The sequence below is a fragment of the Anolis carolinensis genome, unplaced genomic scaffold (genome assembly GCF_035594765.1).
Source record: "Anolis carolinensis isolate JA03-04 unplaced genomic scaffold, rAnoCar3.1.pri scaffold_11, whole genome shotgun sequence".
In the NCBI taxonomy this organism is placed as follows: Eukaryota; Metazoa; Chordata; class Lepidosauria; order Squamata; family Dactyloidae; genus Anolis; species Anolis carolinensis.
In genome coordinates this window covers 2,665,604-2,690,628 of record NW_026943822.1, presented here as the reverse complement: position 1 = coordinate 2,690,628, position 25,025 = coordinate 2,665,604, and the positions used below count along the sequence as shown (strand labels likewise).

Here is a 25,025-nt window from a genome sequence, read left to right as displayed (position 1 = left end):
CATGCAAAAGGCACAAGGCTGGGCATAATTTCTGGTATTATGTTTTGCAAAGCATAGGCCTGAATATTAAGGAACGTTGAGCAAAAAACCACATTTGTGCAAAGAGCACCTCCAGCTCCCTGCCGCCGCACCCCAAATGCCGTTTCTTTTTTAGGAGGGACGGAGAAAAAGAGAAGAAAAAAGAGGAACTCAAAGAAGTTAGTGGAGGAGCTTCCAGCATCTCAGATCGAGCGAAGGCCTCCGTAAAGATGACATCCCTACTTTCCCCGTGTGTGTGTGTGTGTGTGTGTGTGTGAGAGAGAGAGAGAGAGAGAGAGATGGGGGGGGGCTGTTGGTCCAATTAGATTAAACAGCCTAGAACAGGCCTGGGCCAACTTCATCTAGCCCTGCTCGTTGTTGACCTAAGCAACCCGAAAGACAGTTACATCTGTCAAGTAGGAAAATTTAGGGACCGCTTATGTGGGGAAGCTAATTTAATTGATTTACACCACCATCAAAAAGAACTCATCGTCACAATGCAGCTCCTCCTGTGGCCGGAATTGAGCAGACCCTCACAAAGCCAGAAGCTGGGAAGTTAAATAGCCTCTGTGTCTGTCTATCTGTGTGTTGTTTGTCTAATGGCGTTGAATGTTTGCCATATATATATGTACATTGTGATCCGCCCTGAGTCCCCTTTGGGGCGAGAAAGAAGGACGGAATATAAAGACTAAATAAAAATAAATAATCTCTCCCTCCAGGTGATTTGCACTTCAACTCCCACAATTCCTAACACTCTGTGGGCTCTTAGAAGTTATTGTGGGAGTTGAAGTCCAAAACAGTATCTTAAACATATCATATTGTATACAATCCGACAATAAAGAAAAATCAAATCCAAAAACATTTTTAAGCATATTTCTTATCAGTTTTGGACTTTTCCATTACAACTTTACTACATCTCTCTCTACCACACACTTTTTGATAAATTAATAATAATAATATTAATTATAAAACATGTATAAGTAGATAAAAAAGTGTGTGGTAGAGAGATATGTAGTAAAGTTGTAATGGAAAAGTTAAAAACTGATAAGAAATATGCTTAAAGATGTTCTTGATTTTTTTTACTGTTAAATTGTATACAATATGATATGTTTAAGATACAGTAGAGTCTCACTTATCCAACATAAACGGGCCGGCAAAACGTTGGATAAGCGAATATGTTGGTTAATAAGGAGGGATTAAGGAAAAGCCTATTACACATCAAATTAGGTTATGATTTTACAAATTAAGCACCGAAACATCATGTTAGACAACAAATTTGACAGAAAAAGTAGTTCAATACGCAGTAATGCTACGTAGTAATTACTGTATTTACGAATTTAGCACCAAAATATCACGATGTATTGAAAACATTGACTACAAAAATGCGTTGGATAATCCAGAACGTTGGATAAGTGAGACCCTACTGTATTGTAAAATGAGGAATGTAAACTTATACATTTTGACTGATAAATTAATTTTAAAAAATACACACAAAAAACTTTTAAAAAGATAGACCCACAAAGAGGGGCAAGAAAGCCCAAAGTGAAGGGGCAGAAACATACTTTTCTTTTTCATCCTGTCCTCATTCCAGCCTCCCTCTTTCTCCCTCTTACTCTCTCATCATGAAGCCAAACAGACCAGGAATAAAAACCACAGAGAATCAACTAACCTAAAGTTCCTCAAAGCGAACAAGAGCCACCCAATCTCCCAAAGTGAATGAGAACATGAGGTGCGAGGCCCAGAGGCTGCTCACTTGAAGCCTTAAAGCCCTGCACTCGCTCTCTCTGGTGCTCACGCTTAATTCAAACTGCTGTGCGCATGTCAAAGCTAACCCCAGGCCAAGCGGTGGCTCTTAACTCAAAATGCTCTTAAGTCAGGGTGCTCTTAAGTAGAAGTTCCACTGTGTAAGGGAGAAATGCAAGGGTAATATGGGAGCTGGGAAAACCTCAAACATTAGCTGAAATACGGAAATACAGGAGTTGGTCACTCTAGAGGTGATATGGATCTTTCAGATCTTTTGAGATGGTCACAGAATCCTAGAGTTGGAAGAGACCTCATGGGCCATCCAGTCCAACCTGCTGCCAAGAAGCAGGAGAATCACAAAGCACCCCCGACAGATGGCCATCCAGCTTCTGCTTAAAAGCCTCCAAAGAAGGAGCCTCCATCACGCTCCCTCCAAGGCAAAGAGTTCCACTGCTGAACAACAATTCTCACAGTGAGGAGGTTCTTCCTCATGTTCAGGTGGAATCTCCTTTCCTGCAGTTTGGAGCCATTGTTCCACGTTATTTTTTTTTTTATTATTATTATTATTATTATTATTATTATTATTATTATTATTTCAATTATTTATACCCCGCCCTTCTCACCCGAGGGGACTCAGGGCGGCTTACAAGTGGCAATTGATGCCGTTATACAATAAACTAAAACGATTAAAACAGTTAAAACAGTCATAAAATAGTCATAAAATACAATAAAATTCTGGTCTCCATGGCAGCAAACAAGCTTGCTCCCTCCTCCCTTTGACTTCCCCTCCCCTCTTGATCCCTGGCCCTCCTCAGGTCTCCTCTCCGCCTTCTCTTCTGCAGGTTAAACATGCCCAGCTTTTTAAGCCGCTCCTCAGAAGACTTGTCTACAGGCCCTTGATCAAAATACACTTACACACACACACTGCAATCTACCCGCTGCCCCCCGTTTCCAACCTTGGCAACATCGTTTATCAGGTCCTGGTATCCGTTCTGGGGCTTGGCCAGGCCCAGCTCCACCAGCTTCTTCAGCCCTGACCGGATCTTCTCCTTCTTCTCTTGGAGGCCCAGGTTGCTGTCCTCCTTCGCTGCCTGGGGGGTTCTCATCTTGTCTGGGGTACGGGCGTCCCGGATGGCGCGCCTCTGCATGGCTCTCTGGTGCTCAGCTTCCTAGGGAGATCAGAGGCGGTCTCCATCCGTCATACGGCCATGGCCAACCAACCCACTCTCATGGGGGGACCAGGCCAAAGAGGTGGGGGACCCTCCCGAGGCCCACCTGCTCACGGCTGGCTGGGACCTCCAGGATCTCCGCCAGTGTCTCTCCCGGCTGGAAGCGGATCACGTCCACGATTAAGCGCTTGGTGCTGGAAAGTAAAACAGAGAAAGCAAAGACATCATATTGTCAAAGGATTTCACGGCCGAAATCACTGGGGAGTTGTAGTGTGATTTCTGGGCTGTATGACAGAGCAAGGAGAAAATGCTGCTAGAACACGGCCATACAGCCTGGAAACTATACAACACGCCAGCAAAGACATCACCCAGGTGCCGCCATGTGAATCCTGTGGAGGAACAAAGAGCACGGCCGGTTCTGTGTGTGCAGCATGGGCGCTTTTATGGGCACCAGAGGCCCCCTCTCGCCCTCATTAGCCAGTTGGAAGAAGCACAAAGCCTGCTGTGGGAAGTCCCCTCTCGCGCACCGGCCCCACAGCCAATTGCCTTTCATGGTCCCACACGACAGAAAGGAAGGAGAAAGACATACAGTAGAGTTCCAGTTATTCGACATAAATGGGCAGACCGAATGTCGAATAACCAGATCTGATGGATAATAGGGAGGCCCTATTATCCGGCAAGCCGGTTGAAGGAAGCGGCCTGTGTGCATTGCTAGGTAGCTTGCTATCTACCTAACAACACGCACAGGTGCTTTCCGAGTGTTGCCCCTTGGGAGGCGCCCGTGTGTGTTGCTAGGTAGATAGCAAGCTACCTAGCAACGCGCAGGGGTGCTTCTCTAAGCCGAGTGTTTGCCACCCCGCCCCTTGGGAAGCGCCTGTGCGCGTTGCTAGGTAGATAGCCAGCTACCTAGCAACACGCACAGGCGCCTTCTAAGGGGCTTAGAGAAGCGCCCGTGCACGTTGCTAGGTAGCTTGCTATCTACCTAGCAACGCGCACGGGTGCCTCCCAAGGGGCCTGGCACGTCAGATAATACGGAGTGTTGGTTAACCGGAAGTTGGTTAACCGGAACTCTACTGTACTCCAAACTGTGCCCAAGTCCATAGTGTGATGGAGCAGCTAAAAAGGCCATTGCCCCAGTGAGGAGGAAACACCGCCCTGAAGCCATGAAGGGCTCCAGTGGCTTCTGTCACTTACTTCAGCAGAATGGTCTTGGCATCCATCTCTGCGTTCTCGTCCACAGGGACATCGAATTTGTTAGTCAACGTGAGGGAGATTTCAGTTTTGGCCAGCATCTCCTTCCCCGGGTCGTTCATGCCCCCAGATCCCTCTCCTGAGCGGGAGAGACAGACAGACAGGGCCATGAGCTTCCCTTACCTTCCTTTCTTGACACTACCTGCAGAGAGTGGGGCTGAGCCCCTCCACCCCTATGGCCCTGCTGCCCTGCCTCCTCCTCTCCAATGCCTCTTCCGCAGAGAGGAAAGGTAAGGAAGCCATCAAGGCCGAGGCTGCAACTGGTTGGGCCTTTCGGCACTCGCTTCACCCTCCTCGAGGCCCACTCTTCAGGGAGTCTCCCATTTCCGACATACAGACACAACCCAGAGACTCACCTATCAGGGATTCAATACTGGGAACTTCCCCCAAGTCATCCAGGAGTTCGTGAATGGGGTCGTTGTGTTCGGGCGCAATGGCGTCTTGATGGTCCAAAAACAGCTGACGAAAGGGAAACAGGGAGGGTTTAACTGTTTATTTTGAATACTGTTAGTATTTATTTCTATTTTAATGTTTGCCTATTTTTAGATTTTAAATTGTATTGTTTTTACCGTAAGCTGCGTTGAGTCTCTTTTTCAGAGAGAAAAAGCAGGGTACATATAATACAGTAGAGTCTCACTTATCCAACATAAACGGGCCGGCAGAATGTTGGATAAGTGAATATGTTGGATAATAAGGAGGCATTAAGGAAAAGCCTATTAAACATCAAATTAGGTTATGATTTTACAAATGAAGCACCAAAACATCATGTTAGACAACAAATTGGGCAGGAAAAGTAGTTCAGTACGCAGTAATGCTATGCAGTAATTACTGTATTTATGAATTTAGCACCAAAATATCACGATATATTGAAAACATTGACTACAAAAATGCGTTGGATAATCCAGAACGTTGGATAAGCGAGTGTTGGATAAGTGAGACTCTACTGTAATACTAGTAGGAGTATCCTATGGCCTTCTTTGTCCGGAAGAAGACTCTTCTGTTACTTCTGTGTAACTGTATTTGACTCAATGGAAAAGAGATTCCACCAGAATATTAGGAAGAACGTCCTATCCTTACAAGCTTTCAGTAGTAGAACTCTGCCTCGGAGTGTAGTGGAAGCTCCTTCCTTGAAAACTTTTAAACAGAGGCTGGATGGCCATCTGTCAGGGATACTTTTGTGTTTCTCCTGCATGGCAGGGGGTTGGGCTAGATGGCCCATGTGGTCTCTTCCAACTCTATGATTCTATGAGGGACTTACTGTGTGCGTATTGATGATTTCTCCAATGGAAATGTAAATGACGGGCTTCGTCAGGGTCACCAAGTCAGAGTACTCGTCCACATTGAACTTGTCTTGCAGTTCAGGGACCTCGCAGGCTGCCTGGAAGAAACGCCTATGGAAAGGAAAGGAAAGGCAAGGGAGAGTCAGCAACCATCTTCCTTCCACTAATACCTAGGGTTTCCCCATTTCTATTCTTCTTACACAATGAATGATAGTAAAGTTACTCCTATGTCTAGCTACATAGGTCTTATGGCTCAGTCCAGAGAAAAGCCTTGGTTGACGGGCATCAACAAACTCCTCTCCAACGGCCTCTTCCTGATTGCATCAAAGTACTTGGCAAACATACCATTCTATTTATTTTATTTATTTATTTGCAACATTTATATCCTGCCCTTCTCACCCAGAAGGGGACTCAGGGCAGTTTACAAGTATATATACATACAATATGTTATATTATACGACTATATTGCAATATTATTAGTAATATTGCATGTAATATAAATATACAATTATAATAGTGAATTATAATAATTATTACATTGTATTACATCATAATATTATTATTAATATTACATGTATATACAATATATTATAATATTAGTATAGTATAATATTATTATATATTATTATATATTATTATATCATAGAGAGGAAATTCTAGAGAGGAAATGCCTACCAATGTGGCAACATTGCATGTTTGGTTTTGCACACTCATCCTTCTTGACTCCTTCTTGAAGGAGATTCCACCGGAACATGAATAATAACTTCCTAACTGTGAGAGAGAGCTGTTCAATAGTGGAATTCTCTGACCCAGACTGTGGTGGAGGCTCCTTCTTTGAAACAGAAGCTAGATGGCCATCTGTCAGGGGGGCTTTGAATGCGATTTTCCTGCTTCTTGGCAGGATGGGGTTGGACTGGATGGCCCACGAGGTCTCTTCCAACTCTATGTTTCTGCTTTTTTTAAAGTAAGTGCTCCAAATACTTTTCTCGCACCGAGCTGAGTTGGAGCAAGCTTCCATGCTAATTTTAACTGAATTTTTAATTCAAATGATATTTAATTCTATTTTTATGTTTTTATATTCGTAGATTTAAAGTTGTATTTAAATGTTTTAGTACAAGCAGCTTTGAGTCTCCTTGTGGAGAGAAAAAGCAGGGTATAAATAATAATAATAATAATAATAATAATAATAATAATAATAATAATAATAATGACGATCTGCCAACTGCAAAAGGCTACCCTGCTGGGATCTGCGCGCATCATCCAAAAATACATCACACAGTCCTAGGCACTTGGGAAGTGTTTGACTTGTGATTTCGTGATATGAAATCCAGCATATCTATCTTGTTTGCTGTGTCATAATATAATAATAATAATAATAATAATAATAATAATAATAATAATAATAATAATAATAAAGATACTGTGGGATTTACGAATCCAGACTGACAAAGTTCTGGAACACAACACACCAGACATCACAGTTGTGGAAAAGAAAAAGGTTTGGATCCTTGATGTTGCCATCCCAGGTGACAGTCGCACTGACCAAAAACAACAGGAAAAACTCAGCCGCTATCAGGACCTCAAGATTGAACTTCAAAGACTCTGGCAGAAAACAGTGCAGGTGGTCCCGGTGGTGATGGGCACATTGGGTGCCGTGCCAAAAGATCTCAGCCGGCATTTGGAAACAATAGACATTGACAAAATTATGATCTGCCAACTGCAAAAGGCCACCCGACTGGGATCTGCACGCATCATCCGAAAATACATCACACAGTCCTAGACACTTGGGAAGTGTCCGACTTGTGATTTTGTGATACGAAATCCAGCATATCTATCTTGTTTGCTGTGTCATACAATAATAATAATAATAATAATAATAATAATAATAATTTTATTTTTGTACCCCGCCACCATCTCCCCAGAGGGACTCGGGGCGGCTTACAGATATAAAACCAACATACAATAATATCAAATACAAAAACACACAAATAAATTTAAAAAGCATTAAAAAATCACAAACATTATAAAACACTTATAAAACATAATAACAACAACGGCAACAGCAACAACAACAACACACTGTTCCAAAGCCAGTGGAGCCATCTCCTACTTCTAAAATGTTTTCTCATTGCTCTCCCAGAGCCATTCCTGCCACCGGGACCTGCATTTCCAAATATGCCCCATTGTCACCTAGAACTCCTGACCTGAATTTTTGGTAGGACTGAGACAGGTACTCGTTGATGATGCTGAGGTGGGCGTTGTCCCCCAGGAACATCTTGTTGGACGCCGCGTGTTGCAGCATCTTGGCAATGGAGCCCAGGTTCCTCCGCTGGTCGGTGGTCAGCTGCCCTCCGGCTGACATGTCAATGATGTCAAAGGCGTCCGGAGCCACGATGGCCGGGTTCATGTACCGATAGTAGAGGAGGTTGCCTACAATCTGCGGAGAGAGGAGAAGGAAGGTGCAAAACGAGAGAGAGAGGGAGCCTTAGTTGGATTCCCTGGGATCCCAAAGCAGACAAGGAAGATCCCCTTTTCCTCATAACAGTTGGAAGAGACGACATAGGGGCATCTAGTACCACCCCCTTTTTCCATGCAAGAAAAGCACAATCAAAGCACCCCGGACAGACGGCCCCATTCCAAGTTGTTCAGGTGCAAAGAGAGGCAGAAGGGAGGCAACAGATACTCAGAAGGAAAAGAGAGTGCCAAACACACCCGGAAAAATACACACTGAGGATCCATTTCTCTTACTTTAAAGACAAGGGTCTTCAACCTGTGGCCTTCCCTCCCTCTGGGCGTTTTGGACTTCAGCTCCCAGAATTCCTGGCCATCGAACAAGCTGGAAATAGGGGTTTCTGGGAGTTGGAGGCCCCAAACCCCTGGAAGCTGGCAAGGTCTGCTCTAGAAAGTAACTTGCAAAACTTTGGGAAACCTTCTTCTTTAACAGACATAGAAGAAGCCAAGGAAAGCGGAAAGTGAAGATATAGGAACTGCATTCCAAGGAGGAATGTCTCCGAGCTCCATCAAAGGTTGCCAGACTGAGTAAATGGAACAACACTATAACAGCAATGAAAAAAACCAACCCTATGTTACGCAATTCTGTAACCTGAAACAGGAGTGTGCCAACCTTGGAAAACAATTACTGTATATACTCGAGTATAAGCCTAGTTTTTCAGCCCTTTTTTAGGACTAAAAAAGCCCCCCTTGGCTTATACTCAGGTAAAGATCCTGGTTGGCTTATATTTGGGTCAGCTTATACTCGGGAATATAGGGTACATTTATTATTTTTCTCTATTATTATTATTGGTATTATTACATTTATTATTTTTCACTATAATTGTTGCTACTATTACATTTATTTTACTCTATTTTTAGTACAGTAGAGTCTCACTAATCCAAGCCTCGCTTGTCCAAGCCTCTGGATAATCCAAGCCATTTTTGTAGTCAATGTTTCCAATATATCGTGATATTTTGGTGCTAAATTTGTAAATACAGTAATTACAACATAAGATTACTGCGTATTGAACTACTTTTTCTGTCAAATTTGTTGTATAACATGAAGTTTTGGTACTTAATTTGTAAAATCATAACCTAATTTGATGTTTAATAGGCTTTTCCTTGATCAATCCTTATAATCCAAGATATTCGCTTATCCAAGCTTCTGCCGGCCCGTTTAGCTTGGATTAGTGAGACTCTACTGTATTATTATTATTATTAATAATAATACATTCATTGTTTCACTATGATGTTATTATTATTATTATTATTATTATACTCTATTTATTATTACATGTATTTTTTCCTGTATTTATTATTATTATTACATGTATTAATTTACTCTATTATTATTAAAAGGATACATAAGCACATTTACATTGAAGAAGATGAGAATAAGGATTTGATCAGAGTTGGACAGTATTATCTTAAATTTGAAATTTATGTAAATATTCAAATACGTTTAACCTTCTGATGCCTCAATTAATGTAATTTTTTGGTATCTACAGTAGAGTCTCACATATCCAAGCCAACGGGCCAGCAAACGGGCCAGCAGAAGCTTGGATAAGCGAATATCTTTGATAATAAGAAGGGATTAAGGAAAAGCCTATTAAACATCAAATTAGGTTATGATAGTACAAATTAAGCACCAAAACATCATGTTATACAACAAATTTGACAGAAAAAGCAGTTCAATACGCAGCAATGTTATGTTGTAATTACTGTATTTAGGAATTTAGCACCAAAATATCACAATATATTGAAAACATTGACTACAAAAATGGCTTGGATAATCCAGAAACTTGGATAAGTGAGACTCTACTGTATTTTTATTTCTGAAATTTTCCACCCTCAGCTTATACTTGACTCAATGATTTCCCAGTTTTTTTGTGGTAAAATTAGATGCCTCAGCTTATATTCGGGTCGGCTTATACTCAAGTATATACGGTAAATAGTGAAACTAAACACCCCAAACCCACAAAACTTGGCCACAAAAGACATGGTCATCACTGCTGTGTTTAGACATAAAAAAACAAGAAAAATAAAGTCCTAATTAGAGGGAGAGGAATAATTGTTTTTTCCCATTGCTGCCAGTTAGAAGGCTAAGCTCCGCCCACTTTGTCTCCTAGCAACCCACTCAGCCATGTAATGGCGCCCAGGGCCGCTTCAAACATGCCTCTTCCACACTGCCTATAAAATACAGATTATCTTATTTTAACTGCATTATATGGCAGTGTAGACTCAAGGCCCTTCCACACAGCTATATTACCCATTTATAATCTTATATTATCTGCTTTGAACTGGATTATCTTGAGTCCACACTGCCATATAATCCACGTCGGCTTATATTCGAGTATATACGGTAATAAAGATGTTTTCAGGGAAGGCAAAGGCTTACAGCTAAGGGCAGATGATTTTCTGGCAATACAAAATAGGAAAAATATTGATAATTTTCTTGAACATACACTGCAAATTATTTCAGAGATCCTGGTCTCTAAACTACATTGCAGTAATGGTGTGTTCATAATGAGCCAGAAAAACTCTGGGAAAGACCCAAGGGGGGGGGGGGGGGGGCGGGAGCATTAGGATGAAAGGAATTGTGGGAGTTGAAGTCCAAAACACCCAGAGTGGAGGAGAGTCAAAGTTTGACGGGGTCTGTGGAGAAGAGCATTCGGCCCCACTGGGACCATGAAGGGAGGCCCACAAAGTGCCTGCAAAAGTGGAGAAATGGCCTGAAACCAGGGACGAGCTCCATCCACCCAGAAGGGCTTTGGCCCGGCGTGTTCTTTCTTCCTGGCAAGCCCAGCCCTGATCCCATACTACCGGCCCCGGCCCCATAATGTGTCAAAGGAGGCTCCCCAGCTAGACATACATAGGCTTGAAAAAGAAGGGGTTCACCTGCAGAGAAAGCCTAGACTCGATGCCTCAGAGCAGGAAAGCACAGAACTAGAAGAAAGAGAGAAGAAAACAGCATTCAGGTCCTTCTTGAGGAAGAGGCGCCCGCTGCCTTCCACCTGGCTTTAAGGAAATCTCTGCTCAGCCCCCCCCCCCCCCAACATTTTTTTAAAAAAGGAGGCTTTTCTAGGAACTGACTAGTAATGTTCAGTCATGTCTGACTCTGGGGGTTGGTGCTCATCTCCATTTCTAAGCCAAAGAGCCGGCGTTGTCCGTAGACACCTCCAAGGTCATGTGGCCACTGGCATGACTGCATGGAGCACCGTTACCTTCCCGCCAGAGCAATACCTATTGATCTACTCACACTCTGGGGGTTGGTGCTCATCTCCATTTCTAAGCCAAAGAGCCGGCATTGTCCATAGACACCTCCAAGGTCATGTGGCCGCCATGACTGCCTGGAGCGCCGTTACCTTCCCGCCGGAGCGGTACCTATTGATCTACTCACACTCTGGGGGTTGGTGCTCATCTCCATTTCTAAGCCGAAGAGCCGGCATTGTCCATAGACACCTCCAAGGTCATGTGGCCGCCATGACTGCATGGAGCGCCGTTACCTTCCTGCCGGAGCGGTACCTATTGATCTACTCACACTCTGGGGGTTGGTGCTCATCTCCATTTCTAAGCCAAAGAGCCGGCGTTGTTGTAGACACCTCCAAGGTCATGTGGCCACTGGCATGACTGCATGGAGCGCTGTTACCTTCCCGCCATAGCGGCACCTATTCATCTACTCACATTGCTAGGTTGGCAGAAGCTAGAGCAACAGTGGGTGCTCACTCTGCTCCCTGGATTTGAACCTGGGACCTTTCGGTCTGCAAGTTCAGCAGCTCAGTGCTTTAACACACCGCCAACGGGGCTCCTAGGAACTGACTACTCAGAACAAATCCCATTGAAAAGAAGGCCGGCTGATGTGCCCTCTCTGGGCGAAAGGACAGGAAAGCGGGCCCCAGCCCGACAGTGGCCCATCAAAGAAGCAGCATCAGCCCAGCAGAAAGAGAAGCAGACGTGGCAGAAGCAGAGCGTGGCCCCCAATGACCCCTGGGGCCCAGCAGGCCGCTTGGACATTTCGGGGAAGGAAGGAAGGACGGAAGGATCATGGCAGCAAGTGGCTCACCTTCAGTAACTCGTCCTCACTGGCGTCAGGGAACTTTTCATGCAGAGAATCCTTCAGGACTTTGGCAATGAAGCGCATCCCGTACCTGCCGAAGGGACGAGGCCGAAAGGGGTGGGAAATGAGGAGACAGAACGGGGCCCGCCCTTGGCCCGCTTCCCCCTCGGAGCCCCCCACTCTGGGACTCACGGGATTTTCTCCAGGGAGCTGATGATGGCCAGAAGGAACTTGTCGGTCACGGTCCGCATGTTCTTGAGGGAGACATCCAGGCGGGTCCGGACCTCCTCGTGGGACAGGGCCTGCTCCGGCGTCACGTCATACGGTAGCTTACTGGGAGGAAGCAAAGGCCCTGGAGGTGAGTCCCAAAGGCTCCTAGGAGCCCAGCTCACCTGCTTTAAGGTCTGCCACAAAACTCCTCTTCCCAAGAGGAATCAGAAAAGGCTGGCTCCGGTCTACATCTGCTCTATCGTTAGTGGAACTCACTGCCCATTGAGATTAGGCAAGCCCCCACATTACTAGCCTTCAAGAAAGACTTAAAAACATGGCTCTTCCGTTGTGCTTTTGGAGAGTAACTGCCATATACTTCTTTTTTGTTGCTCCCCTCCAATATCTATCCTCTAGACCAGGGGTCCCCAAACTAAGGCCCGGGGGCCGGATGCGCCCCTCCAAGGTCATTTACCTGACCCCCACCCTCATTTATAATATAATATTTTTATATCAGTTTTAATAATATAATATATTGTATATACATATAATATTGATAAGAATATTATCATTTTATACAATATAATACTAACAATAATACCATAGAATAATATTAATTATATGTTATATATTACATACAATATTACAGTATAGTGGTATAGTTCAATATACAGTAGAGTCTCACTTATCCAAGCTAAACGGGCCGGCAGAAGCTTGGATAAGCGAATAACTTGGATAATAAGGAGGGATTAAGGAAAAGCCTATTAAACGTCAAATTAGGTTATGATTTTACAAATTAAGCACCAAAACATCCTGCTATACAACAAATTGGACAGAAAAGGTAGTTCAATATGCAGTAATGTCTTGATGTAATTACTGTATTTACGAATTTAGCACCAAAATATCATGATATATTGAAAACATCGACTACAAAAATGGCTTGGATTATCCAGAGGCTTGGATAAGCGAGGCTTGGATTAGTGAGACTCTACTGTAGTATAATGCTAATATTGGGCTATGCTAATAATATAATATATTGTATGTACATACAGCTGCTCTGAGTTCCCTTCGGGGTGAGAAGGGCAGGATATAAATGTAGTAAATAAATGTAGTAAATGAATAAATAAATAATTTTGGACTTAGGCTCGCCCAAAGTCTGAAATGACTTGAAGACACACAACAACAACAACAACCCTAATTAACCTGACTATCTCATTGGCCAGAAGCAGGCCCACACTTCCTATTGAAATCCTGATAGGTTTATATTGGTTAAAATTATTTTCATTTTTAAATATTGTATTGTTTTTCATTGTTATTGTTGTTTTGCACTACAAATAAGATATGTGCAGTGTGCATAGAAATTTGTTCGGTCCCCCCCCCCCCCCCCCCCAATGATAATTTGGCCACTCAACAGTCTGAAGGATTGTGGACCGGCCCTCTGCTTTAAAAGTTTGAGGACCCCTGCTCTAGACTGTACCACTATCTTATGACCCTGTTCTCTGTGGTTTTTATTTTTATTTCTTTCTCACCCCGAGTTTTAACTTAGTGTTCATGTGGCCCACCCTTGTTTTTTATTGCTTCTTTGATTTTGTGTTGTAATGTATATTATTATCTGTTGTATTGTTTAATTGTGTTATGATGTGTTGTTTTTATATTTTGTTATATTGTATTGTTCTGGGCGTGGCCCCATATAAGCCATCCCGAGTGTCCGTTGGGGAGATGGTGGCGGGGTATAAATAAAGTTTTATTATTATTATTATTATTATTATTATTATTAAGGGCCCGTCAGAAATATTAAAAATTAACTAGATACTTTTAATTACAAAAATGTGAGTCAAGCACTGAAAGGACCAATGCTAGAGTCGCCCTGAGGAAAGTGAGTAATAATAATTATTATTTTATTCTTATACCCCGCCCCATCTCCCCGAAGGGACTCTGGGCGGCTTACATGGGGCCAAGCCCGAACATCAACAATATAAAAACAAGCAGTAAAACAAAACCATCAACAATAAAAACAAGTCATAAAAAGCTTGTCAGAGTTAGTGGGCCAAAGCTAATGTTCTGAGGAATTAGCCTAGGTGAGAGAACGCCTGTGTGAAGCAGACCTCAGTGAGATAATGCCTCAGTATGAGGCAGGCTTCAGTGTGTAAAGGCTGCTGTGTGAAGCTCCTGTGTAAATTCAGTGTGAGAGGAGGCTCTGTGAGAGCGAAACTGTTTATCTGCATGAGAACGAAACCCAACGTGGAAGCAAAGAAAGAAGTACAGTAGAGTCTCACTTATCCAAGACTCGCTTATCCAAGGTTCTGGATTATCCAAGGCATTTTTGTAGTCAATGTTTTCAATATATCATGATATTTTGGTGCTAAATTTGTAAATACAGTAATTACAACATAACATTACTGTGTATTGAACGTCTTTTTCTGGTCCTTAATTTGTAAAATCGTAGCCTAATTTGATGTTTAATAGGCTTTTCCTTAATCCCTTCTTATTATCCAACATATTCACTTATCCAACATTTATGTTGGATAAGTGAGACTCTACTGTAATATATTGTATGTACATTTGATTTGTAAGTTGCTCTGAGTCCCCTTCGGGGTGAGAAGAGCGGGATATAAAAGTAGTAAATAAATAAATAGAGAGCCCCAGAACCATACAACAACCCAGCAATTCCAACCATGAAAGCTTTTGACAATACAGGAACTGGATTGTCCTAGAATTAACAGCCACGAAAAAGGAAAGAAAACAGCTCGGGCTGTGGCGCAGGCTGGAGAGCAGCTGCAATGAATCACTGCAATGAATCACTCTGACCAGGAGGTCATGAGTTTGAGGCCCGCTCGGAGCCTATGTTTGTCTGTCTTTGTTCTATGTTAAAAGGCATTGAATGTTTGCCTATATGTGTAATGTGATCCGCCCTGAGTCCCCTTCGGGGTGAGAAAGAAGGGCGGAATATAAATGCTGTGAATAAATAAATAAATAAATAAACTAACTATTCAAGATGCACAACAGGTGCAACCCAGTGAACAAGGATGTCGCACCCCAAGCCAAACATGAGCCTGGTGTCGTAAGGTATTACATGTGTATGTATGTATACCTGAAACAAGCACCTTCGATTGCTCCCACGCGACCCACCTGGCTTCCCCCGTCTGCGACTCCATCTGGTTGACCCACGCCTTGTAGATGTCCACCGGGTCGGTCTTGATGTTGAGGGACTTGTCCTCCATGATCTCCTTCACCGCTGGCGCCAGCATCTGCCGCAGGGCGTTCTGTCCCCGGGCCCCGCGGTTGAAGCTCACTACCATCTTGATCACAGTGGGGTTCCCAGTCACAATCTCGTGCAGCTGGTCCACTTTGGACCTGCAAGGAAGGCAGGAGGAACAAACAGCATCCAGCTTTGTTTCAGAGCATTATTTTTCCCTCCCTAAGCACCTGCTGTGTAGCTCTATATCCCAGGCCTGGGCCAACCTCGGCCCTCCCTCCACGTGATTTGGACTTCAACTCCCACAATTCCTAACAGCCGGAATTACCCAGAAAAAAAGGTAAAGGTAGAAATCAAGAATGGGGCAAAGTCATAAAATACATGATAGCAGCAACCCTAGAAACGGTAGCCTTAGGATGGAAGAGCACAGGACATGGAAACTTACAAAATGGTATGAATAATTATCAGATTATATTCTCCACGATTACATCACTGAAAGGAGAATTAAATAAATGAATGGTCGTCCTAAGTAAATTGGGAATCTTATGGAATGCCCTATATGAGAGCCATGCATGAGTTAGGGCCTTTTACCCTAGCACTCAAGACTTGGCTCTTTACTAGAGCTTTTAAACTATGTTAATTTTATCAATATTTGTATGTATGTATTTTTATCCTTTACAATTTTATCTTGTAAATCGCCTAGAGCATCGTGGATGGAGGGCGATTAATAAGTAATTAAATGATGATGATGATGATTAAATGGAAAGGGATTATTGTCAGAGTAAAAGGGAAAGGAAAATATAAATAATTGGATCAGATAATCTTCACGATCAAACAAATAAAATGATATGAAGATCAGAAGTACAACTGTTCGCGGAGGGAGGAAGTGGGAAGGGGAAAAATTGAATAGATATAAGCAGCAGATGAAGTACAGTGTTCCCTCACTACTTCGCGGTTCACTTTTCGCGGATTCGCTGTTTTTCAATAAACTCTAAAAGACTATTATAAATCATAAAAAATTACAATTTACAGCCTAAGGAAGGGAGGAAGGAGAAGCCAAAGGGAGAGAGAAGGAGCCCAAGTGGCAACAGGAGGAGAAGGAGGCGATTTATCAACAAACAATTGGTTGATAGACTTTTGAAGTTGAATTGCATTGGTGGTTGTTTGATATTATTACTGTTGTATAAACCTTTGTTTTAACTTCTGTTTTATCATCTTCTTGTGTTTTAAATTGTGTATATTGTTAATGTATTTGCGCTGTTACTTTTGTAACATTGTGAGCCGCCCTGAGTCCCCAGGCGGGGTATAAAGTTTTATTATTATTATTAAAATAGTGTATAACTACTAAAATAATGTATAAATATTAAAATAAATATAGCATCCCTACTTTGTGGATTTTCACTTATTGCGGGTAATCCTGGAACCTAACCCCAACGATAAGTGAGGGAACACTGTATAGCAATATAAGGAAAACAGGACTCATCAGAATATTATGAGAATATATAGGGAAATTGAGCCCAGGGCTGGGGCCATGCAAAAAGACAATTTACGCACTTGATCTCTTCCTGCAGCGCAGTCTGGAAGAGGCGCAGGAGCAGGTACTCCTCCCTCTGGTTGGAGGCATAGTTATAAAGCGTGAAGATCACCGAGTCCATGAACTTGGTGGATTTGTTCTGCGGCATTTGGAAAATCAGCTTTGCCAGGTACGTCGGGTTGGTCTGTAACAAAGAGGGAATGAGGGAGAAGAAGGTCTTGCAGAAGGGCCACAGCCTCCTCGTGTGGACCCCCCCCCCCCAAATATGACACACATCCCTGCTCACCTGCAGCAGGTAGAAGAGGTGCTGGTAGGCCTCCAGCTTCTCCCTCTTCTCTTTGCTCAGGGCCTTCAGGCCGCCCCTCTGCTTGTTCAGCATCATCATGTCCGACAGCTGCTCTTTGTTCTTCTTTGTGAGCTTCTTGCTGTGAGACACAACGTCCTGCGGAGAGGAGTGAGGAGGACTCAGTGCCCCGTTAGCATTTGCATCCCAGGAAAGATTTGCTTCAAGTGAAACCTGGCCCTGAGGACATCAGGTCAGGCTTTGGAATTAGTCAAAGCAACCAGCTTCCTGGACTATCAACAACAGGATAACAATAATAATAAATAATAATAAAACTTTATTTATACCCCGACACCATCTCCCCAATGGGGACTCGGGGCGGCTTACATGGGGCCATGCCCAGAAACCATACAATATAACAAAATATACAAACAACACCTCATCCTCTAAGGATCCTCTAAGCTTTATTTTATTTATTTATTTATTTATTATTTAAACTTATATGCCGCCACTCCCCTAAGGCTCGGCGCGGCTTAAAAGAAAGGCTAAAATCTAACAATTTAAAAACATCTTTAAAATATCTTTTAAAAAAAAATCTTAAAAACACTCTCCCAGGGCTCAGAGTGGCTTACAAAAACAAGCTAAAATCTAAGCAATTTAAAAACAGCAATAACGGAGATCAAAAGCCTGCCGAAACAGGTGTGTCTTACATGCCCTGCGGAAGACTGATAAGTCCCGCAAGGCACGAACTTCAGGCGGCAGAGAGTTCCAGAGTGATGGCGCCACTGATGTAAAAGCTCTACGTCTAGTTGCTGTTAGACGCAAGGTCTTAAAACTGGGAACTTCCAATAGATCTTGGTCCTCAGAGCGGAGGGATCTCTGGGATTGGTAGGGGGTGAGGTACATTGGCCCTAGACCATGTAAGGCCTTAAAAGTAAGCACAATCACTTTGAAAGTGATCCGGTGCTCAATTGGTAACCAGTGCAGCTGTAGTAAGATTGGTGTTATATGACATCTCATCGGGACTCCCACAAGAAGTCGAGCAGCTGCATTTTGTACCAACTTGCGCTTCCGGATCACCGACAAAGGAAGGCCAATGTAGAGGGCATTACAGTAATCCAGTCTTGAGATGACTGTAGCCTGGATCACCGTAGCTAGGTCATCCCTAGACAGATGGGGGCCAGCTGTCTAGCCTGCCGCAGGTGAAAGAAAGCGGTTCTACTAATGGCGGAGACCTGGGCTTCCATTGTCAGCAGAGGGTCCAAAAGGACTCCCAGACTCTTTACCAATGGTGACGGGCATAGCGCCTCGCCATCCAGGGTAGGCAACTGGATATCCCCACTGCCCGGTCGACCCAGCCATAGGATCTCAGTCTTTGCTGGATTCACCCTCAACCTGCTGGCACGCAGCCATCCAGTAACAGCCTCGAGGCATTGATGAAGGTTATCGGGTACAGAGTCCGGTCGGCCTTCCATCTTCAACATAAGCTTTGCATTCAAGATTTCCTTCCTAGCTGAGTAATATTAACAGATGTTTTCCTAAAATGGTGTTAAGCCAAGAGACCTAAGATGCTTCTCAACACTGCACACATCCAGGACCAGGATCTGAGGCTCTACCTCCAATTCAAAGAGAGAGGGATAGCGCTAGAGCCATGAGGACAAGGCAGAGATCATGAGCGATCTGACCTGGAACAGCAGGGATTCTGGCCTCAGGAATGGTCTGGGAGTCAATTCAACAAACAACGAAAAGGAGACCTGGCGGATGTCCGCTCGCCCACCCCGTTCTTCGGTTAGTACCTGGAGGGTGATCTTGTTTTGCACCAAGAGCCCAATCTTGATGTCCATCAGGTTGAGATCGTTCTCCAGCTGCTGATTGGAGCGGATCAGGGTCACCACTTCCTCCCGTAGCTTCATCAGGTCGAGCTCCTCTTGGAAGTCCTGGTCACTCTGGTCCAGCAGGTGCACAAACTTCCGCACCACGGCCATGGGAGGGTCTACAGCATTGACTGCGGAGGACAAGGAGGAGGAAGAGCAGAAGAGAATTAATTGGTGGCTGCAGAAGGAAGGTGGCCTTTATTCTGAAACTCGGGTTCTGGTTTCTTGTGCTTACAGCAGCAGCAGCAGCAGCCATTCATGAACAGTGGGGTGCTGTGTGGTTTCCGGGCTGTATAGTCTATGTCAGGGGTCCCCAAACTAAGGCCCGGGGGCCGGATGCGGCCCTCCAAGGTCATTGACCTGGCCCCCGCCCTCAGTTTTATAATATGATATTTTTATATCAGTTTTAATAATATAATATATTGTATATACATATAATACTGATAATAATATTATAATGTTATACAATATAATAATAATAATACCATATAATAATATTAATTATATTTATATGTTACATATAATATTACAGTATAGTGGTATAGTTCAATATAGTAATATATAATGCTAATATTGTGCTATGCTAATAATATAAAATATTGTATGTACATACAGCTGCTCTGAGTCCCCTTCGGGGTGAGAAGGGCGGGATATAAATGTAGTAAATAAATGCAGTAAATAAATAATTAATTTTAGACTTAGGCTCGCTCAAAGTCTGAAATGACTTGAAGACACACAACAACAACAATCCTAATTAATTTGACTATCTCATTGGCCAGAAGCAGGCTCACACTTCCCATTGAAATCCTGATAAGCTTATGTTGGTTAAAATTGTTTTCATTTTTAAACATTGTATTGTTTTTTCATTGTTGTTGTTGTTTTGCACTACAGATAAGACATGTGCAGTGTGCATAGCAATTTGTTCGGGTTTTTTTTTCCAAATGATAATTCGGCCCCTCAACAATCTGAAGGATTGTGGACCGGCCCTCTGCCTTAAAAGTTTGAGGACCCCTGGTCTATGTGTTCTAGCAACATTTCCTCCCAAGTGGGCACCCACTTCCCTTTAAAAGCACAAGAGTAGGAAAGAGAGGCAGCGGCTCCACAAAAGTCTGCAATACTCACTGAGAGTTTTGTAGTCGTCACGGGCTTTATTGGCACGGATAAAGGCCTGGATTTTCACAATGTCATTGATCTAAACAGGAGGGAGAAAAAAAGCAGAACTTTTGATATTTGGATCCTCTAAACACACAAAAGAACAGGCTACTTTCCGCACAGGAATGTGTGTCCTTACATGGTCCCGGAAGTACTGCAGGCGGTCTCTGTAGCGCTTTCGGGCCTGATGCATCCTGGTCATCGCTTGGATCTGGAAAAGACAGGAGAATTACTGGGTGTTCCTTATCCAAATATCCTAAATAAGGTGATTGTACTATCGTATTAATACTACACATAAGCTTAGAACTGACAGTTAACCCTCTATTGCAGCAACGGTTTGTTATTCTGCTTTGATGGGGGGAATCCTGGTGTTTACTTTCCAGCTTCCAGGGACTCTAGAGATGTCTGACCTGGTCATGGGGACCCAAAGGGAAAAGCACCGGGGAAGTCCCATTGGCAAAGAACTGCAATAGCTCCACTCCCACTTGAATGTTAAATTCTCGTACTGACGGTTATCTCTGATCGGTTGCATCCACATGGTTAATTTCTTGATATAGCTTCAGGGTTCAACTCACATCTTTGGGTTCTCCCCCATAATTTTATAGCACTTTTAACTTTCTCCATGTTTACAAGTCTCACTTAGTGCACTTTTGACCAGCCCATCCTTATGTTTTATTGCTGCGTTTTAACTTTTGTCTTATTAATGGTTGTGATTTTATCGTATGTTTTTAATTTTCATTTGCGCGTTTCCGGTATTTGAGGTTATTGTATGTATGTATGTTTGTTTTGTATTTGTAAGCCGCCCCGAGTCCCTGCAGGGAGATGGTGGCGGGGTATAAGAATAAAATTATTATAATTATTTATTATATGACACAGCAAACAAGATAGACATGCTGGATTTCGTTTCACAAAATCACAAGTCGAACACTTCCCAAGTGTCTAGGACTGTGTGATGTATTTTCGAATGATGCGTGCAGATCCCAGCAGGGTGGCCTTTTGCAGTTGGCAGATCTTAATTTTGTCAATGTCTATTGTTTCCAAATGCCGCCTGAGATCTTTTGGCACGGCACCCAGTGTGCCCATCACCACTGGGACCACCTGCACTGGTTTCTGCCAGAGTGTTTGAAGTTCAGTCTTGAGGTCCTGATAGAGGCTGAGTTTTTCCTGTTGTTTTTCATCAATGCGACTGTCACCTGGAATGGCAACATCAATGATCCAAACCTTTTTCTTTTCCACAACTGTGATGTCTGGTGTCTTGTGTTCCCGGGCTCCTTGGCCCCTTCTACTGTTGATGCTCAGTGCCTTAATATCTCTAGTCTCTTTATTATAATATTATTATTATTACTTCACGGCACTTCTGGTTCTCCCAAGCATTTTGGGTGAGGGATGCCCCACCAGTACCTTAAAGAATTGCAAACGGCACCAAGTTACCTTCACTGCTTCATCTTTGTGCGCCTGCAAGAACCTCAAGCGATCCTGATATTCCTTTCGTTGCTTGTAGCCGCGCCACTGAGACTGGAACAAAACCAAAGAGGTGAGAGGGGATCCTCTTTCCAGATCAATCAGCAATGAAAAGGGAGACCCCAAAGAGCCACAACGGAGAGCTCAGAACGGCCCCGGCCCACAGGGATGATGGGATGTGAAGATTAAAGGGACCAGAGTGAAGAACGAGGGGCCAGGAAGACATCATGCCAACCTGAGAGCCAGGAAAATAGTTCCATCTTGTCTCCTGTGCCATTGCAACATGCTATTCTAATTTTACATACATATATATATAATATGCAATAATTTATAAATATATTGTATATACTTATAATATTGATAATAATATTATAATGTAATGCAATATTATACTAATAATAATATAATATAAATTAATTATATATTAAATGTAATATTACTAATAATATTACCATATAATGATACAGTACAATATAGTCTATTTAATGCTTATAATGTGCTATGCTAATAATATATTATATGTACATTTGATTTGTAAGCCGCTCCGAGTCCCCTCTGGGGTGAGAAGAGCGGGATATAAATGTAGTAAATAAATAAATAATAAAGGACACCCACAGAAAAAGCAGACAGACCAGTAAAGGGGGCTACTATGTCTTGTTCATGAATCAAGGGGAACAAGGCCAGAGTCCACCCCTGCAAGGACGCAAGGGAGCCCTGCTCTACATCTGCCACATTTCCTCTGCCCCCCGTCCACACCGGGGCCATGCTTTCCCTCCCTCCCTCTTGGTCCAGGAGGCTTCAAGGGCTGCTTCCTCTGTACCTGGATGCAGGTGATAGCAGGCAACTGCTTCTTCAGGAAATGCATCCTGGTGCTGAACTCCTTGCGGACCAGGTATCCCCGGCAGCTGGCCTGGAGCCGGACGATCAGGCTCTCGTTGGCCACCCAGAGCTGCTCCCGGTTGTAGGCGGCCGTGACGGAAGAGATGGCACTCTGGTGAAAGAAGAAGAGGATGAGCAGAACTTCCTCCACCTCCTCCTCCGAAGGCAGGGCAGCATCCATGCAAGAGGCAAACCAAACACCTCTCCACACAAGCACCATTTCTCTTTCTCTCCTCAGCTAGATTGCATGCCCCCTCCCCAGTGCAATGCTTTGGGAAGACATGAGAAGCCACAGACAGCATCGTAGAAGTCTTTAGACCATCAGACAGACAGACCATCCCATAGCTACCATGATTCCCCAAAAATAAGACAGTGTCTTATATAAATTTTTGCTTCCAAAGAGCCACTAGGTCTTATTTTCAGGGGATGCCTTATTTTTCCATGAAGAAGAATTCACATTTATTGTTGAACCAAAAAAATGAACATTTGTTTATTTACAGTATTTATATTCCGCCCTTCTTTCTCACCCCGAAGGGGACTCAGGGCGGATCACATTATATACATATAGGGCAAACATTCAATGCCCATATACACATAGAACCGAGACAGACCCAGAGGCAATTTAACCTTCTCCTGAGGGGATGTTCGATTTTGGCCACGGGGGGAACAGCTGCTTCATCATCCACTCATTCCAACGTTGTAAAATAGTTAACTTTGCCTCCCCACTTTATAAGTGGTACTTTATTTCCTACTTGATAGATGCAACTATCTTTCGGGTTGCTAGGTCAGCAACGAGCAGGGGCTATTTTTTTTTTTAATTGACGGGTGCTCACCCTGCCACGGGCTGGCCACCGAACTCATGACCTTATGGTCAGAGTGATTTATTGCAGCAGGCTGCTCACCAGCCTGCGCCACAGCCCGGCCCCATTTATTATATACTGTTCAGTAGTTGTCATCACAAACCAGCATGACCAGACAAACTGTGAATCCTATCGAGAATTTCTTGTTATTACAGTAGAGTCTCACTTATCCAACATTCTGGATTATCCAACGCAGTCTGCCTTTTAGTAGTCAATGTTTTTGTAGTGAATGTTTTCAATACGTTGGTGTTAAATTCGTAAATACAGTAATTACAACATAACATTACTGCGTATTGAACTACTTTTTCTGTCAAATTTTTTGTATAACATGTTTTGGTGCTTAATTTGTAAAATCATCACCCAATTTGATGTTTAATAGGCTTTTCCTTAGTCCCTTCTTATTGTCCAACATATTCGCTTATCCAACCTTCTGCCGGCCCGTTTATGTTGGATAAGTGAGACTCTAAAAGGTAAAGGTTTCCCCTGATGTTAAGTCCAGTAATGTCTGATTATGGGGGTTGGTGCTCATCTCCATTTCTAAGCCGAAGAGCTGGCGTTGTCCATAGACACCTCCAAGGTCATGTGGCCACTGGCATGACTGCATGGAGCGCCGTTACCTTCCCACCGGAGCGGTACCTATTGATCTACTCACATTGGCATGTTTTAGAACTAGGTTGGCAGAAGCTGGAGCTAACAGCGGCCACTCACTCCGGTCCCGGGATTTGAACCTGGGACCTTTCGGTCTGCAAGTTCAGCAGCTCAGTGCTTTAACACACTTCGCCACCGGGGCTCTACTGTACCATTATTTCCATGTACAACAATCTATGGTACATACATTGACCAATCCTGCAAGCTCTGGTGTTCTGTTTCCAAACAAAAACTTTGCTAGGTCTTACTTTCAGGGGAGGCCTTATATTTAGCAATTCAGCAAAACCTCTACTAGGTCTTATTTTTGGAGATGTCTTATTTTTGGTTGAAACAGGGTACCTGCCTGCCTTCCTTCCTTTCCTCCCTCCCTTCCCCACGTACCTGGATGTCCTCCCGGGAAAGCTGTGTGTTGTTCTGGGCAAATCCCTGGGGCTCCTCCCAGCCTCCCTCCTTGGTCTGCAGGTTGTGGTAGTAATGGTAGCCGCCCTTCACCCAATGCTTCACCCAGGCGCTGCCGTTGTCTCCTGGGGAAAAAGGAAGGGAGTCAAGGAATGACCCTCACATGGTGATGAGGGAGGTCTGCTCAGCTCCCCTTTGCACTGCCGGAGCAGAGACGGGCTCCCTGGCACTGGACCCTGGTTCTGTGGCTGGAAGGAGGGAGGCAAAGCCTTCTCCGCAGGAGAGAAAGCTATTTGTGTGTTTTTGTATTTGATATTATTGTATGTTGGTTTTATATCTGTAAGCTGCCCCGAGTCCCTCTGGGGAGATGGTGGTGGGATACAAAAATAAAATAATAATAATAATTATTATTATTATTATTATTATTATTATTACTACTACTACTACTACCAGTCCAGAGGTGGGTAGCCCTGAGCAGAGGGTTGCAAAACCCCTCCCAGCCTTGCTCTCCTCTCCTCATT

General features: G+C 43.5%; 1 protein-coding gene across 1 annotated transcript in view; it reads right to left on the bottom strand.

Moving 5' to 3' along the window:
- The window catches only part of iqgap1 (IQ motif containing GTPase activating protein 1), a 54,228-nt gene that overhangs the window by 4,422 nt on the left and 24,781 nt on the right, over nt 1-25,025 (bottom strand). Inside the window, exons 18-34 of the mRNA XM_003229463.4 lie at nt 24,487-24,629; nt 22,539-22,709; nt 21,689-21,772; nt 20,397-20,468; nt 20,228-20,297; nt 19,028-19,236; nt 17,235-17,390; nt 16,969-17,132; nt 15,348-15,572; nt 12,204-12,344; nt 12,018-12,102; nt 7,666-7,898; nt 5,440-5,572; nt 4,538-4,640; nt 4,125-4,260; nt 3,037-3,124; nt 2,718-2,930 (exon numbers count right to left, since the gene is read on the bottom strand). Coding sequence (XP_003229511.1) covers nt 2,718-2,930; nt 3,037-3,124; nt 4,125-4,260; nt 4,538-4,640; nt 5,440-5,572; nt 7,666-7,898; nt 12,018-12,102; nt 12,204-12,344; nt 15,348-15,572; nt 16,969-17,132; nt 17,235-17,390; nt 19,028-19,236; nt 20,228-20,297; nt 20,397-20,468; nt 21,689-21,772; nt 22,539-22,709; nt 24,487-24,629 — 2,426 coding nt within the window. The remainder of the gene's footprint in view (nt 1-2,717; nt 2,931-3,036; nt 3,125-4,124; nt 4,261-4,537; nt 4,641-5,439; nt 5,573-7,665; nt 7,899-12,017; nt 12,103-12,203; nt 12,345-15,347; nt 15,573-16,968; nt 17,133-17,234; nt 17,391-19,027; nt 19,237-20,227; nt 20,298-20,396; nt 20,469-21,688; nt 21,773-22,538; nt 22,710-24,486; nt 24,630-25,025) is intronic.